The sequence below is a fragment of the Uranotaenia lowii genome, chromosome 3, assembly GCF_029784155.1.
Source record: "Uranotaenia lowii strain MFRU-FL chromosome 3, ASM2978415v1, whole genome shotgun sequence".
Taxonomy (NCBI): Eukaryota; Metazoa; Arthropoda; class Insecta; order Diptera; family Culicidae; genus Uranotaenia; species Uranotaenia lowii.
The window spans coordinates 21833490-21856505 of record NC_073693.1 but is presented as its reverse complement, the minus strand read 5'-3'; the positions used below and the strand labels follow the sequence as shown (position 1 = coordinate 21856505).

Here is a 23016-nt window from a genome sequence, read left to right as displayed (position 1 = left end):
CCGGTCCTGAATGATTTCTTCGTCCAGCACAGCATACCGAAGGAAAACAAGCAACTGTTGAAGAAATCGGTTGATGAGGAGTATCGTAATTGGGCTTCGATGTCCAACGAGAACGACATCACCAGTCACTTCGGGTCGGCCGGATCTCCGCCGCTGCTGTTGTGTTTGCAATTCAAGATGATCGTTGAAACCGACACGATCAGTCCGGTGGCGTTTAAGTAAGATCTTCCTTCGTATTTTAGATTTAAATTTTCAAAGATGGATCTAATCTCTTTTTCTAGAATTCTCGAACGCATCGGTGCCCGGGCCCTGTCGGCTCATTTGCGCAAGCTGTGCGATTATCTCGTGTTTGAGGTATCGAATTCCGGTGTTAGCGCACACGTCAACAAGTGTGTGGACACCATCAACGACATGATATGGAAGTATAACATCATCACGATCGACCGGCTGGTCCTCTGTCTGTTACTCCGTACTCTGGAAGGTAACGAAGCACAGGTTTGCTTCTGCATCATCCAACTGCTGCTACTGAAAACGTCCGAGTTCCGCAACCGGCTGCAGGAGTTCGTTAGCATCAACTCGCCGGAACACTGGAAGGAGAACAACTGGCACGAGAAGCATCTGGCGTTCCACCAGAAGTTCCCGGAAAAATTCGCTCCGGATGAATCGGTTTCCCACCCATCGTTACCGGTCTATTTTGGCAACGTTTGTCTTCGATTCCTACCGGTGCTTGATATCACCATCCATCGGTATCTGGAGGTGCCACCAAGTATGAGTAAAACGCTGGACGTTTTGCTCGATCACCTGGGTATGTTGTACAAGTTCCACGATCGGCCGATAACGTACCTGTACAACACCTTACACTATTATGAAAGACGGTTGAGAGATCGACCTCAGCTGAAGAAGCGGCTGGTAAGTCACCATAACAGAATAAGTCTAGTTTTATGGATGTTTCATAAGAGTTTAATTTTTAACAGGTGGGAACAGTGATCGGTTCGCTGAAAGACGTCCGCCCAGACAATTGGGCCCTGACCGAGCAGTATCAGCTGAACATGCTGAAAAAGGACGAAACCATCACCTGGGTGCCGGAGTTGACGTACTACATCGGACTCGTTCGGCGCATGCAGGACAGTATCCTTTTATTGAAAAACAATATTTATTCATTTTTTCTCACACTTTAGTTTTACCGAGATTAACGCCCAACCCGACATCGCATATGCTACAACAGCATTCGTAGCATAAGCAATATCGCCTCCAGTGTCCTGTACAAAAAACCTGAAAACCTCCTTAGGAGTTCCCGAAAAGGAACCCTGATCATAGCGTACCGGTCTTCTTTGGTTTGCGGGCGGGCACATCTAATTAGTAATTTTCTAGTTGAAGAGGGCGGAGAAAGAAACTTGACTGCTTCAAGCCGTAAAACGCCTTTGAATAAATGTCCATGTAGAGCCAAGCCTTCCTTCCGCTCCCAAGTACCATTCTAGATAAGCGATTGGTATTCTGCTCTCATGGTATCCTTCTTTCCGTCAACGCTCTTCAGAATTTCGTTCATCGTTTGGAATTCAGTTAAAGTATCCTGAGAGTAGGGGGAAACGTTTCTAGGAAGAAAATCTGAACTAATATAAAAATCTCGATACTTCCCACTTAATCTTAAACCTGAACGTTTGACGAAGTTACATAATTCTTAGGGTCACTGGAATTGCTCGTCATTATTCCATTTTCTCGACCCCCCAACTCTATTAATCCCTATTTTTTACCTTTGGGAGCCACTTACAGAGGAAACATAAAGTTTCTCCTGGGACGTCGGAATATTGGAAGGTTCATTGGACCGGTCCCGCTAAAAGTCGTCGAAACTGGATCTGTCTACGTTGTGGAGGATTGTTGTAGAACTGCGAATACATGTTGAAAAGCATGGTACTAATATTAATCGTTTCGACTATCCGAGTATGGAATGGACACACTTCTCCGAATATCCGAAAACCTGACTGGTTCTGAGCGACTCCGATCTCGACCCACTACTTGATCCGGCTCAGATTTACAAGTCTCCTGTTGGTCTCGCTGTTTGTTCAGTAAGGAGTGTTCATTTTATAAAACGGACACTTTGTTTTGACGATATCTTATTCATTTATTGACCAAATTACATAGAGATTTCTTTAAAACATTGCAAAACTAATCCAGAACAAGAAGAAAGTGAGAAAACCAAAAGTTTTCAACGATAAAATTAGTGCACTTTTCCTCGAACTCCGCTCATGAACCTCTTTACAGTTTCCGGCTTGACTTTTCGGCTGGCTTTTGTCCGCATTTTCTTGAACTCGTCGATGGATTGTAACGCTCTACCGGGCGCAGCTCAGGACAATTTGGCGGATTGTTCTCTTTCTCTACAAAACATATCTTAAAGGATTTCAGTAGTTTGAGAGTAGCTGAAGCGTAGTGTGTGGATGCAAGGTCAGGCCAGAACAATGATGGGCTTTTATGACGACGATAAAGAGAAACAAGGTGTTTTTCGATACATTCCCTACGATAGTTTTCACCATTACCTGTTACCTGTTGTGAAATATGGCGAACATCTTTCTCCGCAAGGGCAGATAGCTTGCCAAACAAGCACTTTTTTGCCAAACTTTTCGATTTCAATGGATCGCTTATCATGAGGTACCTCCTTATCAACAATTGCGTTGAAAAATTGCGGCCCAGGAAGAGCGGCTGTGTCCAGTTTGTAATAAGTTTCATCATCCATCAAAATGCAACGGTTATTTTGCTTCTTCAAAATCGTATCCAGTCTCCGACATCGCTGCTTCGCTCGTTCGTGCTATTTCGCGCTCCGTTTAGGATGTCTCTGCTTCCTGTAGGTCTTAATGTGGTTCCTTCGTTTTATGTTTTGGACGGTCCCAACGGAAATTTTTCAGTTTTTTGGCAATTCTTTGAACAGAGTTGTGTGCATGTGACAACAAAAGCTTAACACATTTCTTCTCGATTTGTGGATTCACTGTGACTCTTCTGGTTTCGGATCTTGGCAAATCTTCAAGAGTACGATGCTCTTCAAACTTCCTGATGATTTGATAAACCGGAGACTTCGATCGTTTCACAAGTACTTTTGAATTATAAAAACACGGGTTTCTTTATCAATTCCTCCCATTTTACGAAATCCTGTCGCTTTCTCACAAAAAAAATACATCAGTGCTTTGTTAACAAAATTTTATACACGATGAAACCAGTTTCATCAAATTTGGGTTTAACGTCAACTTTTTATCGTAACATCTAGGTGTCCGTTTTATAAAATGAACACTACTTATACCAATTTTTTGCGCTTTCTACAAAAGGTTTATCCGATACTTCTACGAGGAAGTACGGAAGTCAATAAAGGGCATCTTAGGCCGATGACATAGTGAGTGCGATGCGATGCGAACCGGCGAATGCGATTCAATGCGGCGAACCACATTTGATGAAAATGTATGTGAATCGCTTAAACCTGACATACTCAACGCGACGAAGGAGATGTCAATTTGTTCCGCCGCTCGAGTTCGCATAGGCTGCGTCCGTAAATTTTCCGCCAATTCGCATCGCATCGCTCTCACTATGTCATCTGCCTTACATTTGCGATGTTTGTCCCTGTACACACTTATCTCTAGAAACTTTCCTTAACCAAGCCAACCCCTCAACCAGCAATCGACGGTAAGAACGTGTTCCCCGGTACCGATTGGCGGTTCAATGAGTTCCCGAACCCCCCGGCTCACGCCCTGTACGTGACTTGCGTTGAGCTGCTGGGACTTCCAGCCGGACCCCAAGTGGTAGCCAACAGTCTGATCGACGTCATCGTCAAGGGTTACCCGGTGATCCCACACCAGAGCATCCACAACTGGATCAACACCATTGGTCTGATCATGGCGGCGCTGCCGGAATCCTACTGGGGTGTCATCTACGACCGGCTGCAGGACATGATCAGCTGCGCCCAGATGACCGACTGGACTCACCGCCAGAGCCCGTTCGAAATGTTTAACTTCAAAATAGTCAAGGAAGCTATGCTGGAGAAAAATTACGTGGTGATTCTGGCGATCGCCCAGAGTATCTTGCATCACAGTGGAATAGGCCAGATTTCCACTGTTACAGAGTAAGTTCAGAAACATATTTTTCTTTTGTAGAAATGTTCTAAAATTGTCTTTCGTTACAGCTACATCAAAGAAAAGTTCAAGCCCATAATCAAAACTGAGTATCAATTGATCTATCTCTGTCACGTGGTTGGACCCTTTCTGAATCGGCTGAGTACTGAGCGACCGAGAGCCGTTTCGGATATCACCCTCATTCTGTACGAATTGCTAGAACAGGTCGACAAAGCCCAACCCACGGGACCTCTCAAGTATATGGATCCGATTTGTGATTTGTTGTACCACATCAAGTACATGTTCGTGGGCGATATGATGAAGTCCGACTTGGAGGCCATCATCCGTCGGCTGCGACCAGCCCTTCAGATGCGGCTACGTTTCATAACGCGGTTGAACGTTGATGAAATCGGTGTCGATCAACCGAATCCGGAAGTGTCCGGTGGTCAGACAGCAGGAGCAGGTGGCGCCGCCTCCGGTCAACAAGCTGCCACGCCTAGCAGCAGTGCTGCGTCTGGTTCGATTCCCGGCGGTCAACCAGCAGCGCAACAACAACCATCGACTTCAATCGTTCCCCAATCCCAAACCCAAGCCCAGCCACAGCAAGTGCAACAGCAACAGTAAACAAACAGTAAGTTGTCTCCCATTGATTCTCGTACACATTTTCCCATTAACATAACTATATTCATATAAGGAAAAGTAACATTTATATTTCTCACAAAATATTTAACGATAACAGTGCTACAATATACATATTTTTATTTTTACTCGTGTCCAGTACACCGCTACTTTGTAGTGCCGTCAAAGTTTGTTGTGATAGAAAGGAAAGAAAGTGGCCGTGAAAGCTATAAATGAAGCCTCTAGACTAGTCACGCCGCTCGAATTTAACCAGTATGGGATCTCGGGCTCGAAGCACCAGATCGGCTACGAAAACGATATCCTCCGGTTTAGTGACCGGTAGCACGCGGAAGTTTTGTAGCACAGCCGCCACGATCGCTTTCAGCTCCAGCATGGCAAAGCGTTGACCTGAAAGTGGAAAAAACAAACTCATGAACATGTTCGTACACAATCCTTCGGTACCTTCATTTAGATAATCTTGATGAAGGTTAACAAAAAGGTAGTCAAGCGTAATGGTAGAATCGTAAAACGATTTGTTCTCTTAATTCCTATGAGTTGCAATGCTTACAAATAGGCCAAAATGGTTCTCAACCATGCAACCATTTTTTTAAATCATATTATTACAAGCCCATCTAGAACCCAGAAATTGGCATTAGCAAAATATCTAGCCTAGCATTGAGTAGATGGAAAAGTAGCGCCTAACTGCTTTTCACCACGAAATCATGAACTGCAGTTACTCAATTAGTCAATCAACCTTTTCAAAGGGAAGGTTTCAAAGTTATTGGTCCATCGATGTAAATCTGAATGTTTGATGGATCAAGTATAATACCAAACAGTCACGTGAGCCTTGTTTTTGTTTTTGGCACAGCGAAATTAGCTTATCGTCTAATCTTCATGCGTATAGCTTCACTGGCGAACCGAATTATCCGACTGAGTAGGTATAGAAATTCCAGTCTAATTTAAGGGTAGCGATGTTCTAACATTTTTTTTCAATTTTTGTTTGAATTTGGGATCAACTTCAACTATGTTATCAGTCTCTTTTGAATTGAAGTAATTAGTCAAAATTTCGTCTCAGATATTTCTTTTTTTTGCCTTTTTAGCTCAGCATAATTGAAATTTGAATCAAGTAAATTTTTCTAGGTGAAAACGGTCGTTTCCCTTGTTTCTTCATTCGGCATTTCAAAAGAAATATTCCAATTTCTACTGCAGAAACTTATTTGCATTCGCCCTAACGTCCTATATGACTGTAGACTCAAAAAAAAAAGATTAACTCGAGCACTCTAGTGTAATTTGTTTTTTTCAGTTTTTCCATTTCCTTGTATAGACATTTATATGAGACTTTTGTGGCATTTTTGTTAATTTTACGGCGTGTTCGTAAACTGATTTGTTTGAGTGATGCATTGATTTTTTTGGTAGATGTCAAATCACCTCAAAGTCAATGTCGGAAAGACCAAGTCGATGGAGATCAACACAGGAAATCCCTCCAGTTTCATGGTAGCTGGGCAACAAGTTGAAAAAGTGGAGTGCTTCCAGTATCTTGGTAGCCAGATAACGCCTGATGGTGGTACCAGAAAAGACATCGAAACCCGGATAAGAAAGGCCCGATTTACGTTTGCGAGTCTCCGAAACATCTGGCGGTCACGCCAGTTCTCTCTACGAACGAAAATCCGAATCTTCAACTCAAACGTCAAATCCGTATTGCTGTACGGGTGCGAAACTTGGTGCACATATGCGGTAAAGACGCGAAAACTGCAAGTATTTGTAAACCGCTGCCTGCGGAATATCATCCGCGCTTGGTGGCCTGGCAATTGGATCTCGAATGAGGAACTACATCGCCGGTGTCATCAAAGGGCGCTAGAAATCGAGATTCGGGAACGTAAGTGGAGATGGATTGGGCACACGCTGCGAAGAGATGAAAACGAGATTTGCAGAGAGGCGCTAGACTGGAATCCAGAAGGTCATCGAAGAAGAGGCAGACCCAGAAATTCGTGGCGGCGAAGTCTAGCCGCTGAAATCCGAACTGTCGACGAGAATCTTGACTGGGACCAGGTGAAGACGCTGGCTCCGGATCGTCAACAGTGGAGGTCTTTTACCACGGCCCTATGCACCGGAGGATCGGCGCGGGACCATTAAGTAAGTAAGTAAGTAAATCACCTTCCAATGCTTTTGCATACAGTTTTTATGGAAAATAACGGAGAGTAAGTGAAAACACGAGTGGTTTCAACGAGATACTTAACAAGAGTGATTTATTTGCAATTCTTAAACATCGGACTACTATGACCAATTATTAATACTTCGATTACTACGATCAACATCCCCCCTTAATCGAGAATTCTTGAATTCCAAGGAAGGACCTGACTTCCTGTAGTTTCTGTACCGGAACCGCCTTGGTGAGAGTTTCCGACATTCGATTAATTGACTCGACTTGGAATAGTTCAATGGTTTTCTCCTTGAGCCAATTAGGGCTGTCCCAACGGTAGATGCAAAACACGGTTTTCGACCACGCTAAAACATTTCGGCTGGCACCGGTGGCGTATATTGCTGTTTTAGCACAGTTATCGATTTCAAAATTCCCAACAGTTATACGCCTTTGTTCCAAATTCATGCAAATTTGGAACAGGATTTCAAAATATACGACAGACCGATTTAGTTCACGGTGAGAAAATTTTAGCCAACAATGATTTATTTCACACATGTTTGGGTAACATTGGGTGTGATAATAGTTTCTTTTTGAGATATTATTTGAATGTTTTTTTTTCGCTTCAACCACCCTATACGTAACATAAATTGAGAATAGATGTTAATAAAAACCATATCAAGTATAAATAATAGATGTCACATTATTCTCGATTTATTATAATTAAATAAAAAGCTTTTCATTTGAAAAAATAAACAAAAAGAAAATTTTAATACTTTTTCGATGAGATAAATAAATGTTTATTGTTTGTTCTATAATTTTTGTTTTATTTGAGATATTGAGAGATTTTTAGTTTCGTATGGATTGCTCGGAGTTTTCGTCAATATCAGCATATTTTTTTGTATCCATACATAAATTTACAAATAGTGAAACAAGTTTTTGTCAAACAAAAATGTCGACAAATCAAAGGAAAATTTCCTTTGACTTTGGGATGAACATTTCTCGTTTCCTATATCAATGTCAGCAATAATTTGAAAAAAAATTGCTTTTTCATTTCATTTCAACAAAAGCTTATTCCATTGATTCAAAGCAATTTGATTGAATTAATTGAAGAATTCTTTCAATTGACCTTTTTTCCTCGTTGTGTAGTCATTTTTGCTTTTAAATTAATGGAATCCTGGTAGAATAGTTGAAATCATTGTTCTGTCAAAAAGAATATTCGTAGAATTAATTTTAAGACAATTAACCGTGAAACTCAAAACTCATGAAATTTTTCTAATAAAATAGGTTTTTTCTTCTCTATTATTGAGTGTCTGCAATGAAAGTGTTTCCGTTTTAAATTTGCTCCTACACCGGTGGGGAGTGGGTGTTTTAGCCGATTCTAAAATTTCAAATTGTGCTTAAACTGGTACACGCAGCGAAAAGTAGTACCATTGAGATAAAAAAAATAAATCTTTGATTCAAAAACCTTGTGTACATTGAAACAAAATCCAATTTCCTTGATTCAAGTAAATTTTATATTGAACCGAACTTTTTTTCCATTAAACCAATGTTCCAAATTTTTGAATCAAAATATTTAATTTGAAATCAAAGAATTTTTTTTTTGACTCTGAATCAATGTGGAAATTCATTGATTTAGATGAATTTTCTTTTGATTCAAAGTATTTTTTCGTCAAACAGTCTTCATTATTTTCTGTTCGGTGAACGGGTTGGCGAGAAGTTTTTCCGACAATCAGTCCTGTTTATTTTTTGCGAAATCTTACTGCCGCGCAACAGCCAGACAGCACCGGAATCACGAGATACGGCGTAGGAAAGTCTCTAGAGCTTTAAAAGGACAAACGATAGTGAACTCCTAGGTAGGTCTTTCAAAATAAAATTGTTTTCAAATACCTAAACCGTCAACCTAACAAACTTTTTCAGGACAATCATTCATCCAACTAAATGCTTCGGATCCGGTCCAAGGAGACATCTGGCGCCGAAACCCTGTTCGAATGGAAATGTCCGCCAACAAACACCTTTCAGTAGTACTTTCCAGCTAAATATAGTTTTTGGTGAGCTTCATAACAAGAGAAGCATTTTTGTCATAAATTTTTATTATGTGCGCTATGTAAAAAATCATGTGTACATTTTGTTCTCCTTTTTATTTTCAGATGTACCGGTTCAAAACTCTAATCCTGGAGAAAATCGAATATGTGAACATGAACTTACAGAGAAATAAAATGTTTTAAACCATAATTGATTTCTTTTTATTCTCAATAGGACGAAAATCCATATGTAGTACTAGAATTTTTTAGGAACAAGAAATAGAATTCAAGAACAAATGCTTTTAAATTGAAATCCAAATGCCGTTGAAATAAAGAAAAAATTCTTAAAATTAAACGAAAAGTCTTTTGAATCAAAAGCATTTTGTTATTTGGAACAAAGAAAAAGTTTTGATTCAAAGGAAAGCATTTCTTCGAAACAAAAGGAAATGCATTTGAATCAAAGGAATTTTTATTTGTCCCAAATTCAAAGGAAAAAATCCTTTGTTTTTGCGGCACTTTCCTTTGAAACTAATTTCTATTTTTCTGCGTGATATACTTAAAACCAATATTTACGCCTGAACCGTTGCAGGTGCTCTTAGGGCTGTCCCAACGGTAGATGCAAAACACGGTTTTCGACCACGCTAAAACATTTCGGCTGGCACCGGTGGTGTATATTGCTGTTTTAGCACAGTTATCGATTTCAAAATTCCCAACAGTTATACGCCTTTGTTCCAAATTCATGCAAATTTGGAACAGGATTTCAAAATATACGACAGACCGATTTAGTTCACGGTGAGAAAATTTTAGCCAACAATGATTTCTTTCACACATGTTTGGGTAACATTGGGTGTGATAATAGTTTCTTTTTGAGATATTATTTGAATGTTTTTTTTCGCTTTAACCACCCTATACGTAACATAAATTGAGAATAGATGTTGATAAAAACCATATCAAGTATAAATAATAGACGTCACATTATTCTCGATTTAATATAATTAAAAAAAAACCTTTCATTTGGGCTCGACGAATTAGTGAATCCAGTCAGCGTTCTAAAATTTGAAAAAAATAAACGAAAAGAAAATTTTTATACTTTTTCGATGAGGAAAAATAAATGTTTATTGTTTGTTCTATAATTTTTGTTTTATTTGAGATATTGAGAGGTTTTTAGTTTCGTATGGATTGCTCGGAGTTTTCGTCAATATCAGCATATTTTTCTGTATCCATACATAAATTTACAAATAGTGAAACAAGTTTTTGTCAAACAAAAATGTCGACAAATCAAAGGAAAATTTCCTTTGACTTTGGGATGAACATTTCTCGTTTCCTTTATCAATGTCAGCAATAACTTGAAAAAAAAAAATGCTTTTTCATTTCATTTCAACAAAACCTTATTCCATTGATTCAAAGCAATTTGATTGAATTAATTGAAGAATTGTTTCAATTGACCTTTTTTCCTCGTTGTGTAGTCATTTTTGCTTTTAAATTAATGAAATTCTGGTAGAATAGTTGAAATCATTGTTCTGTCAAAAAGAATATTTGTAGAATTAATTTTAAGACAATTAACCGTGAAACTCAAAACTTATGCAATTTTTCTAATAAAATGGGTTTTTTCTTCTCAATTATTGAGTACCTGCAATGAAAGTGTTTACGTTTTAAATTTGCTCCTACACCGGTGGGGAGTGGGTGTTTTAGCCGATTCTAAAATTTCAAATTGTGCTAAAACTGGCATACTTAAAACCAATATTTACGCCTGAACCGTTGCAGGTGCTCTTATATCGTCAAACTCGGACTTGTTGCCGAAAACTGCTCTGTTGACCTTTCCGGATAACGGACCTCCCGGAATAACGACCCTTGAATCTGGCTGTACCATTTTGTCTGTCCTCCTCTTTTCGGATCCTTTTTCAATATTCGAATCTGCTTCGGGGAATCGGAAAACTTCCTCGTCGCCTTGCATGCGAATTCGAAATCCTTTGAAAACAACGTTGCAACTATTTGGCACCTTCTTGGTCCGGGGATTGTGGATGCGACAGCCTTTCGTCCCAGTTGAATGACCGTCGAAAATTCCTGCTTCTGACTTAGCTTCCCACGTCCGACGCTTCACTATGGGTCTATTCAAATGCCCCATCTTTCTGTGCCAACACGCCAAATCTTCTTTTGGCGTTGCCGCAAATGCAACGTCTTTGCCATACCGACGAAATTTGTAGAGACCATCTTGCTGATCGCCCATCGCAATCACTTCGTCTTTGGAGTTGTAAACCGTGCACGAATCTCTCATGAACACAACTCGATGTCCGAAACTACAAATCTGGCTTACGGACAATAAATTCGTCGCCAAATCTGGAATGCACATAACTTCTTTTATGTTTAAAATGCTACACTCACCTAAGACATCTGCTCGGAGTGTTGTGTTTCCCTTGGCCACAATCGAACTTTTCATATTGTTAGCCACGACGATAGATTCCTTCACTGGAAGTGCATGATCCAGTACCTCTCGATTGTTACACATGTGCGATGATGAACCGGAATCAAAAATCCAGGGATCGTTCGATTTCGCACAACGTTTCCGCACCATGAATGAAGAGTGCCTTTCCGGTTTCTGTGGACACTCGACAGCGTAATGCACCTATAGCACACAATAGCTGACTTGTCTGGCTTACCGCTCGTAATCTTTTTCGGTTAATTTCGATGATTACCATAAAACGCCCTCTCGCAACTCGTCGCATCATCATCCGGCCACTTGACGTCCTGCAAAATCTTTGCTCGTATAGTGTCCGCCGTCATGTTGATTCCTGACGCCTCGAGACCCATCACCATTGGTTCATACTGCTTCGGAAGTCCCATCAGAAGAATGTTTGACATCCACCGGTCGTTGACTTCGAACCCGATCTCAGCTAGCTTGTGTGAAACCACGTGTGAAAAATTATCAATTTTGATATCTCGTCGCTATGACGCCCGCTTCTGGGCTCATAACCTTATGGAAAATAACGGAGAGTAAGTGAAAACACGAGTGGTTTCAACGAGATACTTAACAAGAGTGATTTATTTGCAATTCTTAAACATCGGACTACTATGAACAATTATTAATTCTTCGATTACTACGATCAACAAGTTTGTTGAATTTACGAACGCCAGCATCGATAGAAAAAATCACTTCGATAGAAAAAATAATTTACGAACACGCCGTTAGTGTCCTTTGTGGAGTCTTCTTGTGACATTTTTATGTCAATTTTTTTGTCTTTTGATTCAATTTCTGTGAAATTTCAACGTTTTCCATTCTTGATTGTTGATGAGTTTTATCATCAAAATTTTCTTTTTTTAAATATAGATTTCTAAAATTTTGAATTCTCTATTAGGCTTCAAAAAATCTAGAGGCAACATCATTTCATGTTGTTTTCCTAAAAAAACCTCTAAACTGTTGAAAGCTTTTGAAGTCCAAAGATCAAATACATAGTATACGTTGTCATGGGTATGCCGTGGCTTGGGTATAGGATAACTCCACCTCCGAAGACTTTACAATTAGTGTCGTGTAAGAAGTTTCCGCGAGAGAGACGTGACGCGTTGTGAGTCCAGGGTAACACGTTTCAATGAGTGAAGCAGGCCTCGAGTTGTTAAGAGAGAGATCTGGTCTTTAGTCATCAAGTGAAGTATGACCTCAGGGATTGACCTTCGCCTTTACTGAGAATACGCTGCAGGAGGCTTCGATCATGAGCAGTGAATAAAAAATCGCCTACTAACAAATGATAATTAAGTTGTCCCTAATTGAAGTTTTCAAGACAAAATAAAATGTATCTTTGTCGTTGTCGCACGCTCGAAATGATAACGCGAATTTAGTTGGATGGATGCCGACATTATTTTTCTTTGACATTCGTTTGTTGCTATAGACATATACAAGGATAAGCGGTTCCACAAATATCAAATTAGAGCTGTTGGATCGAATCTTGCGGCATATTGCAGAAAAGCTTTTGGCCTCCTCTTAAAGGGACATACATACACGCAGAAAAATAGAAATTAGTTTCAAAGGAAAGTGCCGCAAAAACAAAGGATTTTTTCCTTTGATTTTGGGACAAATAAAAATTCCTTTGATTCAAATGCATTTTCTTTTGTTTCGAAGAAATGCTTTCCTTTGAATCAAAACTTTTTCTTTGTTTCAAATAATTAAATGCTTTTGATTCAAAAACCTTTTCGTTTAATTTTATGAAATTTTCCTTTATTCCAACGGTATTTGGGTTTCAATTTAAAAGCATTTGTTTTTCAGTTCTATTTTTTGTTCCTAAAAATTCTAGTACTACATATTAATTTTCATCCTATTGGAAATAAAAAGAAATCAATTATAATAAGAACATTTTATTTCTTTTTAAGTACATGCATGTTCTTCATCATTAGGATCATCGATATTCCACAGGATAAGAGTTCTTCAACCGGTACATCTGTAAATAAAGAGGAGAACACATGATACGGTTTGTTATGAAGCTTTAAAAAAAAACGCCAGTAAGCTAATTAATGCAATTAAAAAAATTAAAAATTATTTGCATACAATGTATGAAAAGTACTTACTGGACGATGTTTGTTGGCGGCCAGTTCCATCCGAACAAATGATGAAGGGTTTCGGCGCCAGATGTTGAGTCTCTTGGACCGGACCGGAAGCGATTGCAACCGCATATCTGGAGGACCGAAACAGTCGGTACAGTTACCTCTTCAAATTAGTTGGATGAATGGTTGCCCTGAAAAATTTTGTTATGTAGACGGTTTATTTGAAATTAAATTAATTTTGAAAGACCTATATACCTAAGAGTCCACTATCGTTTGTTTTCTGAAAGCTGTCGAAACTTTCCTACGCCGGGTACGTTTTGTGATTCCGGTGCTATCTGGCGGTTGTGCGGCAGGAAGATTCCGGAGAAAATAAATAAGTCTGACTGGTTGTCGGAAAAGCTTCTCGCCGACCCGTTCACCAAACAGAAGCTAATGCAGATGTGTCGACTGTTTGACGAAAAAATACTTTGGTTCAAAAGAAAATTCATATAAATCAATGATTTTTTACTTAGATTCTGAGTAAAAAAAAAAAATTCTTTGAGTTCAAATTGAATATTTTTCATTCGATTCGCAGTACTCTTTCGGAACGGTTGTGTTTCTTTCCCTCTGACAAGTGAATCGTTGAGTGCTAAGTGAAAAGGTTCGTTTGGCTGTATATTATAAATATCCGGATGTGAACACCGTGAAGGCAGTTATTTCCACCGAGTGCGTTTATATTACGCTTCCACATAAGGAAAACAATTTGCGCGAGTGAATAACATCACAATCGAGTGTTGCTGGCTCTGCTAGCTAATCATCATCATCGTCATCACCCAGCCGAAAACAATAGGCTCTTCAATAGTTGCCAGCCAAGTCAACACAAAAGGCCACGTTGTCTCGGCGACGGTTTGTATAGGGTGTATCCAAAATTATAATTGTTTTTTTTTTTTTTTTACTCCAATATTGTATTGGGTTTTCTTTCGTTTTGTTTTCTTCTTATTCCATCGTTCCTATTATTATTACTATTTTGTTATATTGTTTTCTCTTCATAAATTTTATTGCTTTGTACAATTTAACCAAATTTTCCAAGGTTTAGTTCTCCGCTTGTACCCATTAGCTCGGAAAGTTGCCGACTGATGGTTGACGACGGCGAGGAAGGCAAAGATCCTCCCATTCGGGAGAAAGTTATTTCGGAGGGCAGACCTCCCGACGAAATAGACCCTGAAAACATATCCCACACACCAATGTACATTTCGGACACCGAAAACACCCCTGTTCCCTCTCCTAGGCCCTATAGGTTATCAATATCACCGACACATTTTAGATTCGGCAACTCTTCTTTTCCCTCGAATAATGAAAGTAATCCATCAACAACAAACTCCTCTTTTAAAAAGGCTAACGAGTTGCCTGAAGCTGCCCCTCGCCGTCGGGTTTACCAACCTGGATCGACGGGACCTTGGGTGGTTTACATCCGGTCCAAACCGAATGGGAAATCACCCAATGTGATTTCAATTGCACGGGACCTTGATCGATCTTACCCTTCCGTAATAAGCTACCAGCCTATGAGACCGCACAAGATGCGCATTGTTGTTGGTAGCTTGAAGGAAGCAAATGCCATTGCTTGTGACCCGAAGTTTACGATCGAGTATCGTGTTTACGTTCCCGCTCGTGACGTGGAAATCGACGGAGTTGTAACCGAAGAGGGTTTGACCGTCGATGACCTAATGGAATCAGGGGTTGGCCGATTCAAGGATCCTGCTCTTCCAACGGTCAAGGTGTTGGACGCGCGTCAACTAAAATCAGCATCAGACGAGGGGGAAAAACGGAAGTTTTCCCTGTCGAACTCTTTTCGGGTTACCTTTTCCGGCACTGCACTTCCTGATTACGTTGCGATCGGGAAGGTTCGTCTACCTGTGAGACTTTATGTGCCTTCGGTCATGTTCTGCCAGAAGTGCAAGCAGTTGGATCATACGGCCGCCTACTGCTGCAATCAGGCACGCTGCTCTAAGTGCGGGGAGAAGCATGAGGAAGCTTCGTGTACAACACCAGCAGCAAACAGGTGTTTATATTGCACTGGGGAAGCATCTCATGCTCTCTCGGCGTGTCCGAAGTACATATCGCGCCGGGAAAAAATCAAGACTTCTTTGAAAACCCGCTCTAAAAAATCATATAGAGACATGCTGATGAAGTCTTTGCCAATCGTCTCAGAAAACCAGTTTGGCCTTCTAAGCGAGAATGAGTCCGAAGGGGAGGATCCATGTGAAGGAACATCAACTGGGCCATCCTTTAATAAAAATGTTTCACAGGCTCCAAAAAGGAAACGCACAACTAACACACAACCCCTATTAGCTGCCAGCAAAATTAAAACTAAAAGAAATCCTCAAAGTGGAAATAGTAATTCTTCCCCTCCTATTCAGAAGCCTCCGGGTTTTAATCCATCCCCGAAGGACTTCCCTCCACTTTCTGGGAAGTCAAAACCCCAGGCTTCCCTTCAGAATTCAGGCCCATCAGTAGCTAACAGGAATGCAACAATTTCCAGAGAAACTGCATCTGATCCATCGTCGAATAGTTTTCCCAGCTTTTCGGCTGATGGTAAGATGAAATTCTCGGAAATTGTTGCGTTGATCCTGGACTTTTTCAGTGTACCAGCAGGATGGAGAACTATGATTAATATGTTTGTACCCCTTTTGAGAGAAATTTTAAAAAAGAAAGCTCTCACAATGACCCTCATTTCAGAAACAATTTCTTTTGATGGCTAATTCATTCAATGAGGGAAGAGAAATTGTTTCTGTATTACAATGGAACTGCAGAAGTATTCTGCCAAAATTAGACTCTTTTCAAGCTTTGGTACACAATTTGAATTGTGATGTATTCGCCTTATGCGAAACTTGGCTTTCTCCTAACGTAGATTTCAACTTCCACAGCCACAACATTATTCGCCTGGACCGTGATGGTCAAAGAGGGGGTGGTGTTCTTTTGGGGATCAAGAAATGCCACTCTTTCTATCGTATTCCACTACAGCCATCTCCAGGTATTGAAGTCGTTAGTTGCCAAGCTAGAATAAAAGGTCAAGACCTTTGTCTAGCCTCGGTTTATATTCCGCCATCTTCAAGCGTGAGCCGGAACCAATTGGCGAATATTATTTCACTTCTCCCAGAACCCCGGCTAGTTCTGGGAGACTTTAACTCCCATGGCGTGGGCTGGGGTAGCTCACGTGATGATGAACGTGCTAACATTATTTATGAGCTGTGCGACGACTTCAACATGACTGTCTTAAACAATGGGGAAGTGACTCGAATTAATGGATCCCAATCACAGCATAGTATTTTAGACCTTTCTTTAGCTTCTTCCTCTCTGAGTTTGGATTGTACGTGGAAGGTAATCCAAGACCCTCAGGGAAGCGATCATTTGCCTATCAATATTTCTGTCATCAGTGGTCGTAGTCCACCCGAAGAAATCAATATTCCTTATGACCTCACAAGGAATATAGATTGGAAAAAGTATGCATCGGACGTCATTGAAGCCATTGACTCAACAGAAGAACTGCCTCCGGAGGCAGAGTACAGTTTTATTTCCGGAACAATTGTGGACTGTGCAATCGGGGCACAGGTCAGACGGAATGAAAGCTCGACGATACAGAAACGGCCTCCCACTCCGTGGTGGGATGGAGATTGCTCGCGTGCGCGAACTGAAAAGTGCAAGGCGTTTGTTGAGTTTCGCAGAACCGGATTGCCAGAGAAGTTCCAACGTTACTTGGCCTTGGAACGCAAGTTCAAGAACTTGATCAGGGGCAAGAAACGGGGGTACTGGCGGCGATTCGTGGATGGGTTATCTCGAGAAACGTCTTTGCACACGCTTTGGAGAACGGCACGAAACATGCGAAATCACACTCCTTCGAACGAAACTGAAGAAAGTTCAAGTCGATGGCTGATACAGTTCGCGAAAAAGGTCTGCCCCGACGCAGCACCAGCTCAGAGACACTATCGGGATACAGAGAATAGTTCCGAAACGGAGGATCAATTCTCGATGGTCGAACTTTCACTTGCGCTCTGGTCTTGTAACAATTCAGCTCCCGGACTGGACAGAATCAAATTCAACTTGTTGAAGAATCTTCCAGATACCGCTAAGAAACGCTTGTTGAATTTATTCAATAAGTGTTTGGAGCTGAACATTGTTCCGCATGACTGGAGACAAGTGAAAGTCATCGCCATACAAAAACCGGGAAAACCAGCTTCTGAATACAATTCGTATAGGCCGATTGCAATGCTCTCGTGTCTCCGGAAATTGCTCGAAAAAATGATTCTCTTTCGGCTGGATAAATGGGTTGAATCAAACAACCTGTTGTCAAGTACACAATTTGGATTCCGTAGAGGCAAGGGTACGAACGACTGTCTAGCATTACTTTCATCAGACATTCAATTGGCGTTTGCCCAAAAAGAGCAGATGGGGGCAGTATTTCTGGACATCAAAGGGGCATTCGATTCGGTGTCCATAGAAGTGCTATTTAGTAATCTTAACTCTTGCGGACTTTCACCAATTTTGAACAATTTTCTATACAACCTGTTGTCTGAAAAAATCATGCATTTTAGCCATGGAGAAACCAAAGTCGAACGAATTAGTTACATGGGTCTACCCCAAGGCTCATGTTTAAGCCCCCTGCTATACAACTTTTATGTCCGAGAAATCGATGCTTGTATGGCACAAAATTGTACGCTAAGACAGCTTGCGGATGACTGTGTTGTTCATATCACAGGTAAAACAGACACTCAAATAAAACCTCCGTTACAAGAAACTCTTAATAATCTATCACATTGGGCCAGGAATCTAGGCATCGAGTTTTCGCCTAGTAAAACCGAGTTAGTAGTTTTTTCAAGGAAGCATTCCCCTCCTCAAATAGAGCTCCTTATGATGGGTAGAACTCTAACTCAATCTCTTAGTTTTAAATATTTGGGTGTCTGGTTCGACTCTAAATGCCTCTGGGGAAAACATATTAGGTACTTGACACAAAAATGCCAAAAGAGAATCAATTTTCTTCGAACGATTACTGGAACCTGGTGGGGTGCTCATTAGACTGAGTCGATTTGGGGTCATTTTTGAATTCCTCAAACCCTGGGGTCTTAAAAGTTTCGTCTTAGTCCAAAACTAATCCATGATTTTTTGCAGAATTTTTAAGTAACGTTTAAATGAGTAAATTTGAACTTTTAGGTTTGTATGGGAAAATTGAATATTTTGTACTGAAAAATCAACATAGTTTTTGTTTCTTCTGTGGAGCCGAGCCAGCTGATGGTTTTTGTGCCAATTTATAAAATTCCTAAGAGAAATTTTCCGCTGAACAACTTTGTCCAGGACCTTAACTTCGTATCTCATTAGGCAAAAAAGTTATAAGCTGTTTAACAGGGGTATGTCTTTTCGCATTGATAAACCATAAATTCAATTGACATCACTGCTGGAGCCTCGCAAAGTATAGCATGAAAAGTAGTCATGCAATACCTTTATAGGCACCCTGCAGTGATGTCAATTGAATTTAATGTTTATCAATGGGAAAAGACATACCCCTATTGAACTGCTAATAACTTTTTTGCCTAATAAGATACGAAGTTAAAGTCTTCGACAAAGTTGTTCAGCGGAAAATTTCTCTTAGGAATTTTATAAATTGGCACAAAAACCATCAGCTGGCTCGGTTCCAGAGACGAAACAAAAACGATGTTTATTTTTCAGTACAAAATATTCAATTTTCCCATACAAACCTAAAAGTTAAAATTTACTCATGTAAACGTTACTTGAAAATTCTGCAAAAAATCACGGATTAGTTTTAGACCAAGACGAAGCTTTTAAGACCCCAGGGTTTGAGGAATTCAAAAATGACCCCAAATCGACTCAGTCTAGTGCTCATCCACAGGACCTCATCAGGTTATACCAAACAACGATACTGTCGGTCATAGAATATGGAAGCTTTTGCTTTGGGTCCGCCGCGCAAACCCACTTGATTAAACTAGAACGAATACAGTATCGTTGTTTGCGTATTGCCATGGGTTGTATGCAATCGACACATACGATGTGTCTCGAAGTACTGGCGGGAGTAATGCCGTTGAAAAATCGGTTCTTCGATTTATCGCTACGTTTCCTAATTCGAAGTGAAACTATGAATCCTTTGGTGATAGAAAATTTGGAAAGGCTTATGAATATTAATCCGCAAGTAACATATGTAAATAATTATAAAACTTTTAGTCAATTAGAAATAAATCCTTCTTTATTAAATTCGGACACGAGTCACTTTTACCCGAGTAGCAGTTCCTTGATAAGATTCGATCTGTCCATGACCGCTGACATCCGTGGAATACCAGATCACGTCCGACCCAACATTATTCCTTCAATCTTTGCTTCAAAAGTACGTGAAATTGATCCTATAAAAATGTTCTTTACTGATGGTTCTAGAATCGACAACGCGACTGGCTTCGCAGTGTATAATGAGGGCTTTGAAGCTTCGTTTAAGCTTCGAGAGCCATGCTCCGTTTACACTGCTGAGCTAGCCGCTATTTACTGCACCTTGGAACACATTCGCACACTGCCCGCAGACCACTATTTCATCTATTCGGATAGTCTCAGCTCCGTTGAGGCAATTCGATCGATGAAACTGATGAAGCGCTCTTCCCATTTTTTGTTGGAAATTTCAGGGGTATTGGGCGCTTTGATCGAAAATTCGTATAGGATTACCTTAGCTTGGATCCCGTCTCATTGTCTTATTCAAGGCAATGAGAAGGCGGACTCATTGGCTAAGGTGGGCGCGTTACAAGGTGACATTTTTGAGAGGATAATAACTTACAATGAATATTTTTCAATACCTCGCACTTTAGCGATTAACGCTTGGCAGTCTAGCTGGGATAATGGCACAAAGGGACGTTGGCTCCATTCGATTATCCCTAAGGTTCCGACGAAGGCATGGTTTAAGCATTTTAACATGAGTCGCGATTTCATTCGCGTGGTTTCTCGGCTCATGTCAAATCACTGCCGGCTTGACGCGCATTTGTTTCGTATACAACTAGTTACAAGCAATGTTTGTGTTTGTGGGGATGGCTACCAAGACATTGATCATGTTGTGTGGACGTGTGAACGGTTTGATCGATCGAGGGCTTGGCTACTGGATACCCTTAGGGCCCGACGTAAACCACCTGGTGTTCCAATTCGAGACATCTTGGCAAAACTTGATCTTGAATATTTGTACCCTATCTACAAATATCTTAAAATGTCTGACTCGGTCGTTTAGTCCTCTTACCTTCCCTGTATATGTACCCTATAATCTTTCCCCCTGTATATGTACCCTATTAATCTTGGCTTCGTTTCATTAATAGAGTTTCGTTCTCATGCGATGGGTCCGACAACCAGAAGGCTGGCCAGGAAGACGATCACCTGGAGTAGCTATCGGAACTTCAGCTACAGGAAGCCACCAGCGTACCCAGATGGAAATTTTTTATACTGAACCCTAGACGTTCCCCTTCCCTCTCCTAAATTAAATTATATTCTAACAGTTGAGTCGCCGCGACTATTACGGCCCCCCCTTCTACTAACATTGATGAGTTAAGTGATACACTCGGCAAAATGAAACTTTGTAAGTAAAATGCCTTAATAAACAGACCTTTGATTAAAAAAAAAAAAAAATTGAATATTTTGATTTAAAAATTTGGAACATTGGTTTTATGGGAAAAAAGTTCGGTTCAATATAAAATTTACTTAAATTAAGGAAATTGGATTTTGTTTTAATGTACACAAGGTTTTTGAATCAAAGATGTATTTGTTTTAGTTCAACGGTACAACTTTTCGCTGCGTGTAGGAGAATCAATTCGGGGAGCAGTGTCCCCGTATCGATTCTCCTGTTTGATGTTATACAATATGCCGCAAGTCTCGATCCGATAACATTGACCTATTTCGTTCCGGAACTGGCCAGATGCGCCATGGCCAAGACCCCTTGTCCCCGAATGCTTCTCCTATGGATTCCCTTCAAGTTGAATCCGAGAGCCTTCTTCTCATATGTCGCAAGTCTACATCCGATAACTTTCAAATACTTCGTTCCGAAACTGCCATGGCCGCTAACCAGATTGTCCATGGCCACGATCCCTATCCCCGAATCGATTCTTCTTATATGAATTCGTTTCATGTTGAGGCCAAGAGCTTTCTTCTCATGACACCAGCCGTGAGATCCGGAGGCGAACTATCAGCGGAAGTCGTGCCTACTATGGACTCCACAAGCAACTGCGGTCGAGAAGACTTAGCCCTCGCACGAAGTGTAACCTGTATATGACGCTCATTAGACCGGTTGTTCTGTACGGGCACGAGACATGGATATTGCTCGAGGAGGACCTGCGTACACTCGGAGTATTCGAGCGACGAGTGTTAAGAACCATCTTTGGCGGCGTACAGGAAAACGGAGTGTGGAGGCGAAGGATGAACCACGAGCTCGCGCGACTCTACGGCGAACCCAGTATCCAGAAGGTGGTTAAGGCTGGCCGGATACGCTGGCGGGACATGTTGCGAGAATGCCGGACGACTGTCCTGCAAAACAGGTGTTCGCCACGAATCTGGTAGGAACAAGACGAGCGGGGGCGCAACGAGCGAGGTGGTTAGATCAAGTGGAGCGTGATCTGGCGAACGTGGGGTGCCCAAGAAATTGGAGAACGGTTGCTATGAACCGAGTGAATTTTAGGAATTATGTTCGTCAAGTTATGTCGTGAGACGGAATACTATGTAAATAAAATAAAATAAATAATGACCCAGTGTCCCCGAATCGTTTCTTCTATGAATTCCCTTCACGTTGAGGCCAAGAGCTTTCTTCTAATGTGCCGCAAGTTTCAATCCGATAACTTTGACATATTTCGTTCCGGAACCGGTCAGATTGGCCAAACCCTAAACCCCTTGTCCCAGAATTGATTTTCCTATAGATTTTCTTCATGTTGAGGCCAAGAGCTCTCTTCTCATATGCCGCAAGTTTCGATCCGATAACTTTGATATATTTCGTTCCGGAATCGGCGAAATCGTCCATGGCCACGACAAAGTGTGCCCGAATGCTTCTAAAGATTCCCTTGATCTTGAGGCTAAGTTATTGTTAGGCTAAGAGCTCTGTTGAGAAACTCTTGATCTGATCACATATTTTTTTATTATCACGGAACCAGCTAGATTATCCACATAATCGAAGCTGATTGTCCAAGTTTTAAATTTTTGGACAATTTCACATACGAATTTGTCATTATTTTCTCAATAACGCGACTATTCTTGATTGCCTCTTTCATTTTGACATGATACATACATATACGAGAGAGACAAAAAATTGTCCCGGTATTTTTTATCGTTATCCAAATGTGAAATCCATTCGGTAATTTTTTTCATGTCTAGCGTAACATTTCATAAGGGCGAAACTAGCAGTTAGCTCGAAACGAGAAAAACGCGTTTGAAAATTCGGAACACCTATTCAAATCCTATTTAAAAAATCGACCACTTTTTGTATGTATGTATGTTGTATGTTGGTAATCCACCATGGGTGCACGGATTCACCGCAGTTTTGCCAAAGTATGGATATGCATGCATTATTTAGATTAATCGACAGATCTCCAATGCTGCAAATGCCATACCCGGTACCATGGCTTCGTGT

At 40.7% G+C, this 23016-nt stretch overlaps 3 protein-coding genes across 3 annotated transcripts in view; 2 read left to right on the top strand and 1 right to left on the bottom strand.

The window, feature by feature from the left end:
• Window positions 1–6: 6 nt before the first annotated feature.
• On the top strand, window positions 7–4853 carry LOC129758266 (mediator of RNA polymerase II transcription subunit 23-like). The gene is made up of 5 exons (XM_055755743.1): window positions 7–218; window positions 282–909; window positions 975–1128; window positions 3655–4099; window positions 4160–4853. The coding sequence occupies exons 1-5, from the start codon at window positions 100–102 to the stop codon at window positions 4710–4712; spliced, it is 1899 nt and encodes a 632-aa protein (XP_055611718.1). The 5' UTR covers window positions 7–99; the 3' UTR covers window positions 4713–4853.
• The window catches only part of LOC129758269 (oocyte zinc finger protein XlCOF22-like), a 63373-nt gene continuing 44935 nt past the window's right edge, over window positions 4579–23016 (top strand). The window contains exon 1 of the mRNA XM_055755747.1: window positions 4579–4719. The gene's annotated coding sequence lies outside the window, so the exon portion shown is untranslated. The remainder of the gene's footprint in view (window positions 4720–23016) is intronic.
• LOC129752029 (uncharacterized) overlaps window positions 4777–23016 on the bottom strand; it is a 40299-nt gene continuing 22059 nt past the window's right edge. Inside the window, exon 7 of the mRNA XM_055747819.1 lies at window positions 4777–5114. Coding sequence (XP_055603794.1) covers window positions 4954–5114 — 161 coding nt within the window. The 3' untranslated portion in view covers window positions 4777–4953. The remainder of the gene's footprint in view (window positions 5115–23016) is intronic.

Excerpts from the sequence above, each read along its gene's own strand:
- LOC129758266 (XM_055755743.1), top strand. The coding sequence starts at position 100 with ATGTCCAACGAGAACGACATCACCAGTCACTTCGGGTCGGCCGGATCT. Across the intron at positions 1,129-3,654 it reads CGTTCGGCGCATGCAGGACA|CAATCGACGGTAAGAACGTG; the intron begins GTATCCTTTTAT and ends CCCCTCAACCAG. Across the intron at positions 4,100-4,159 it reads CAGATTTCCACTGTTACAGA|CTACATCAAAGAAAAGTTCA; the intron begins GTAAGTTCAGAA and ends CTTTCGTTACAG.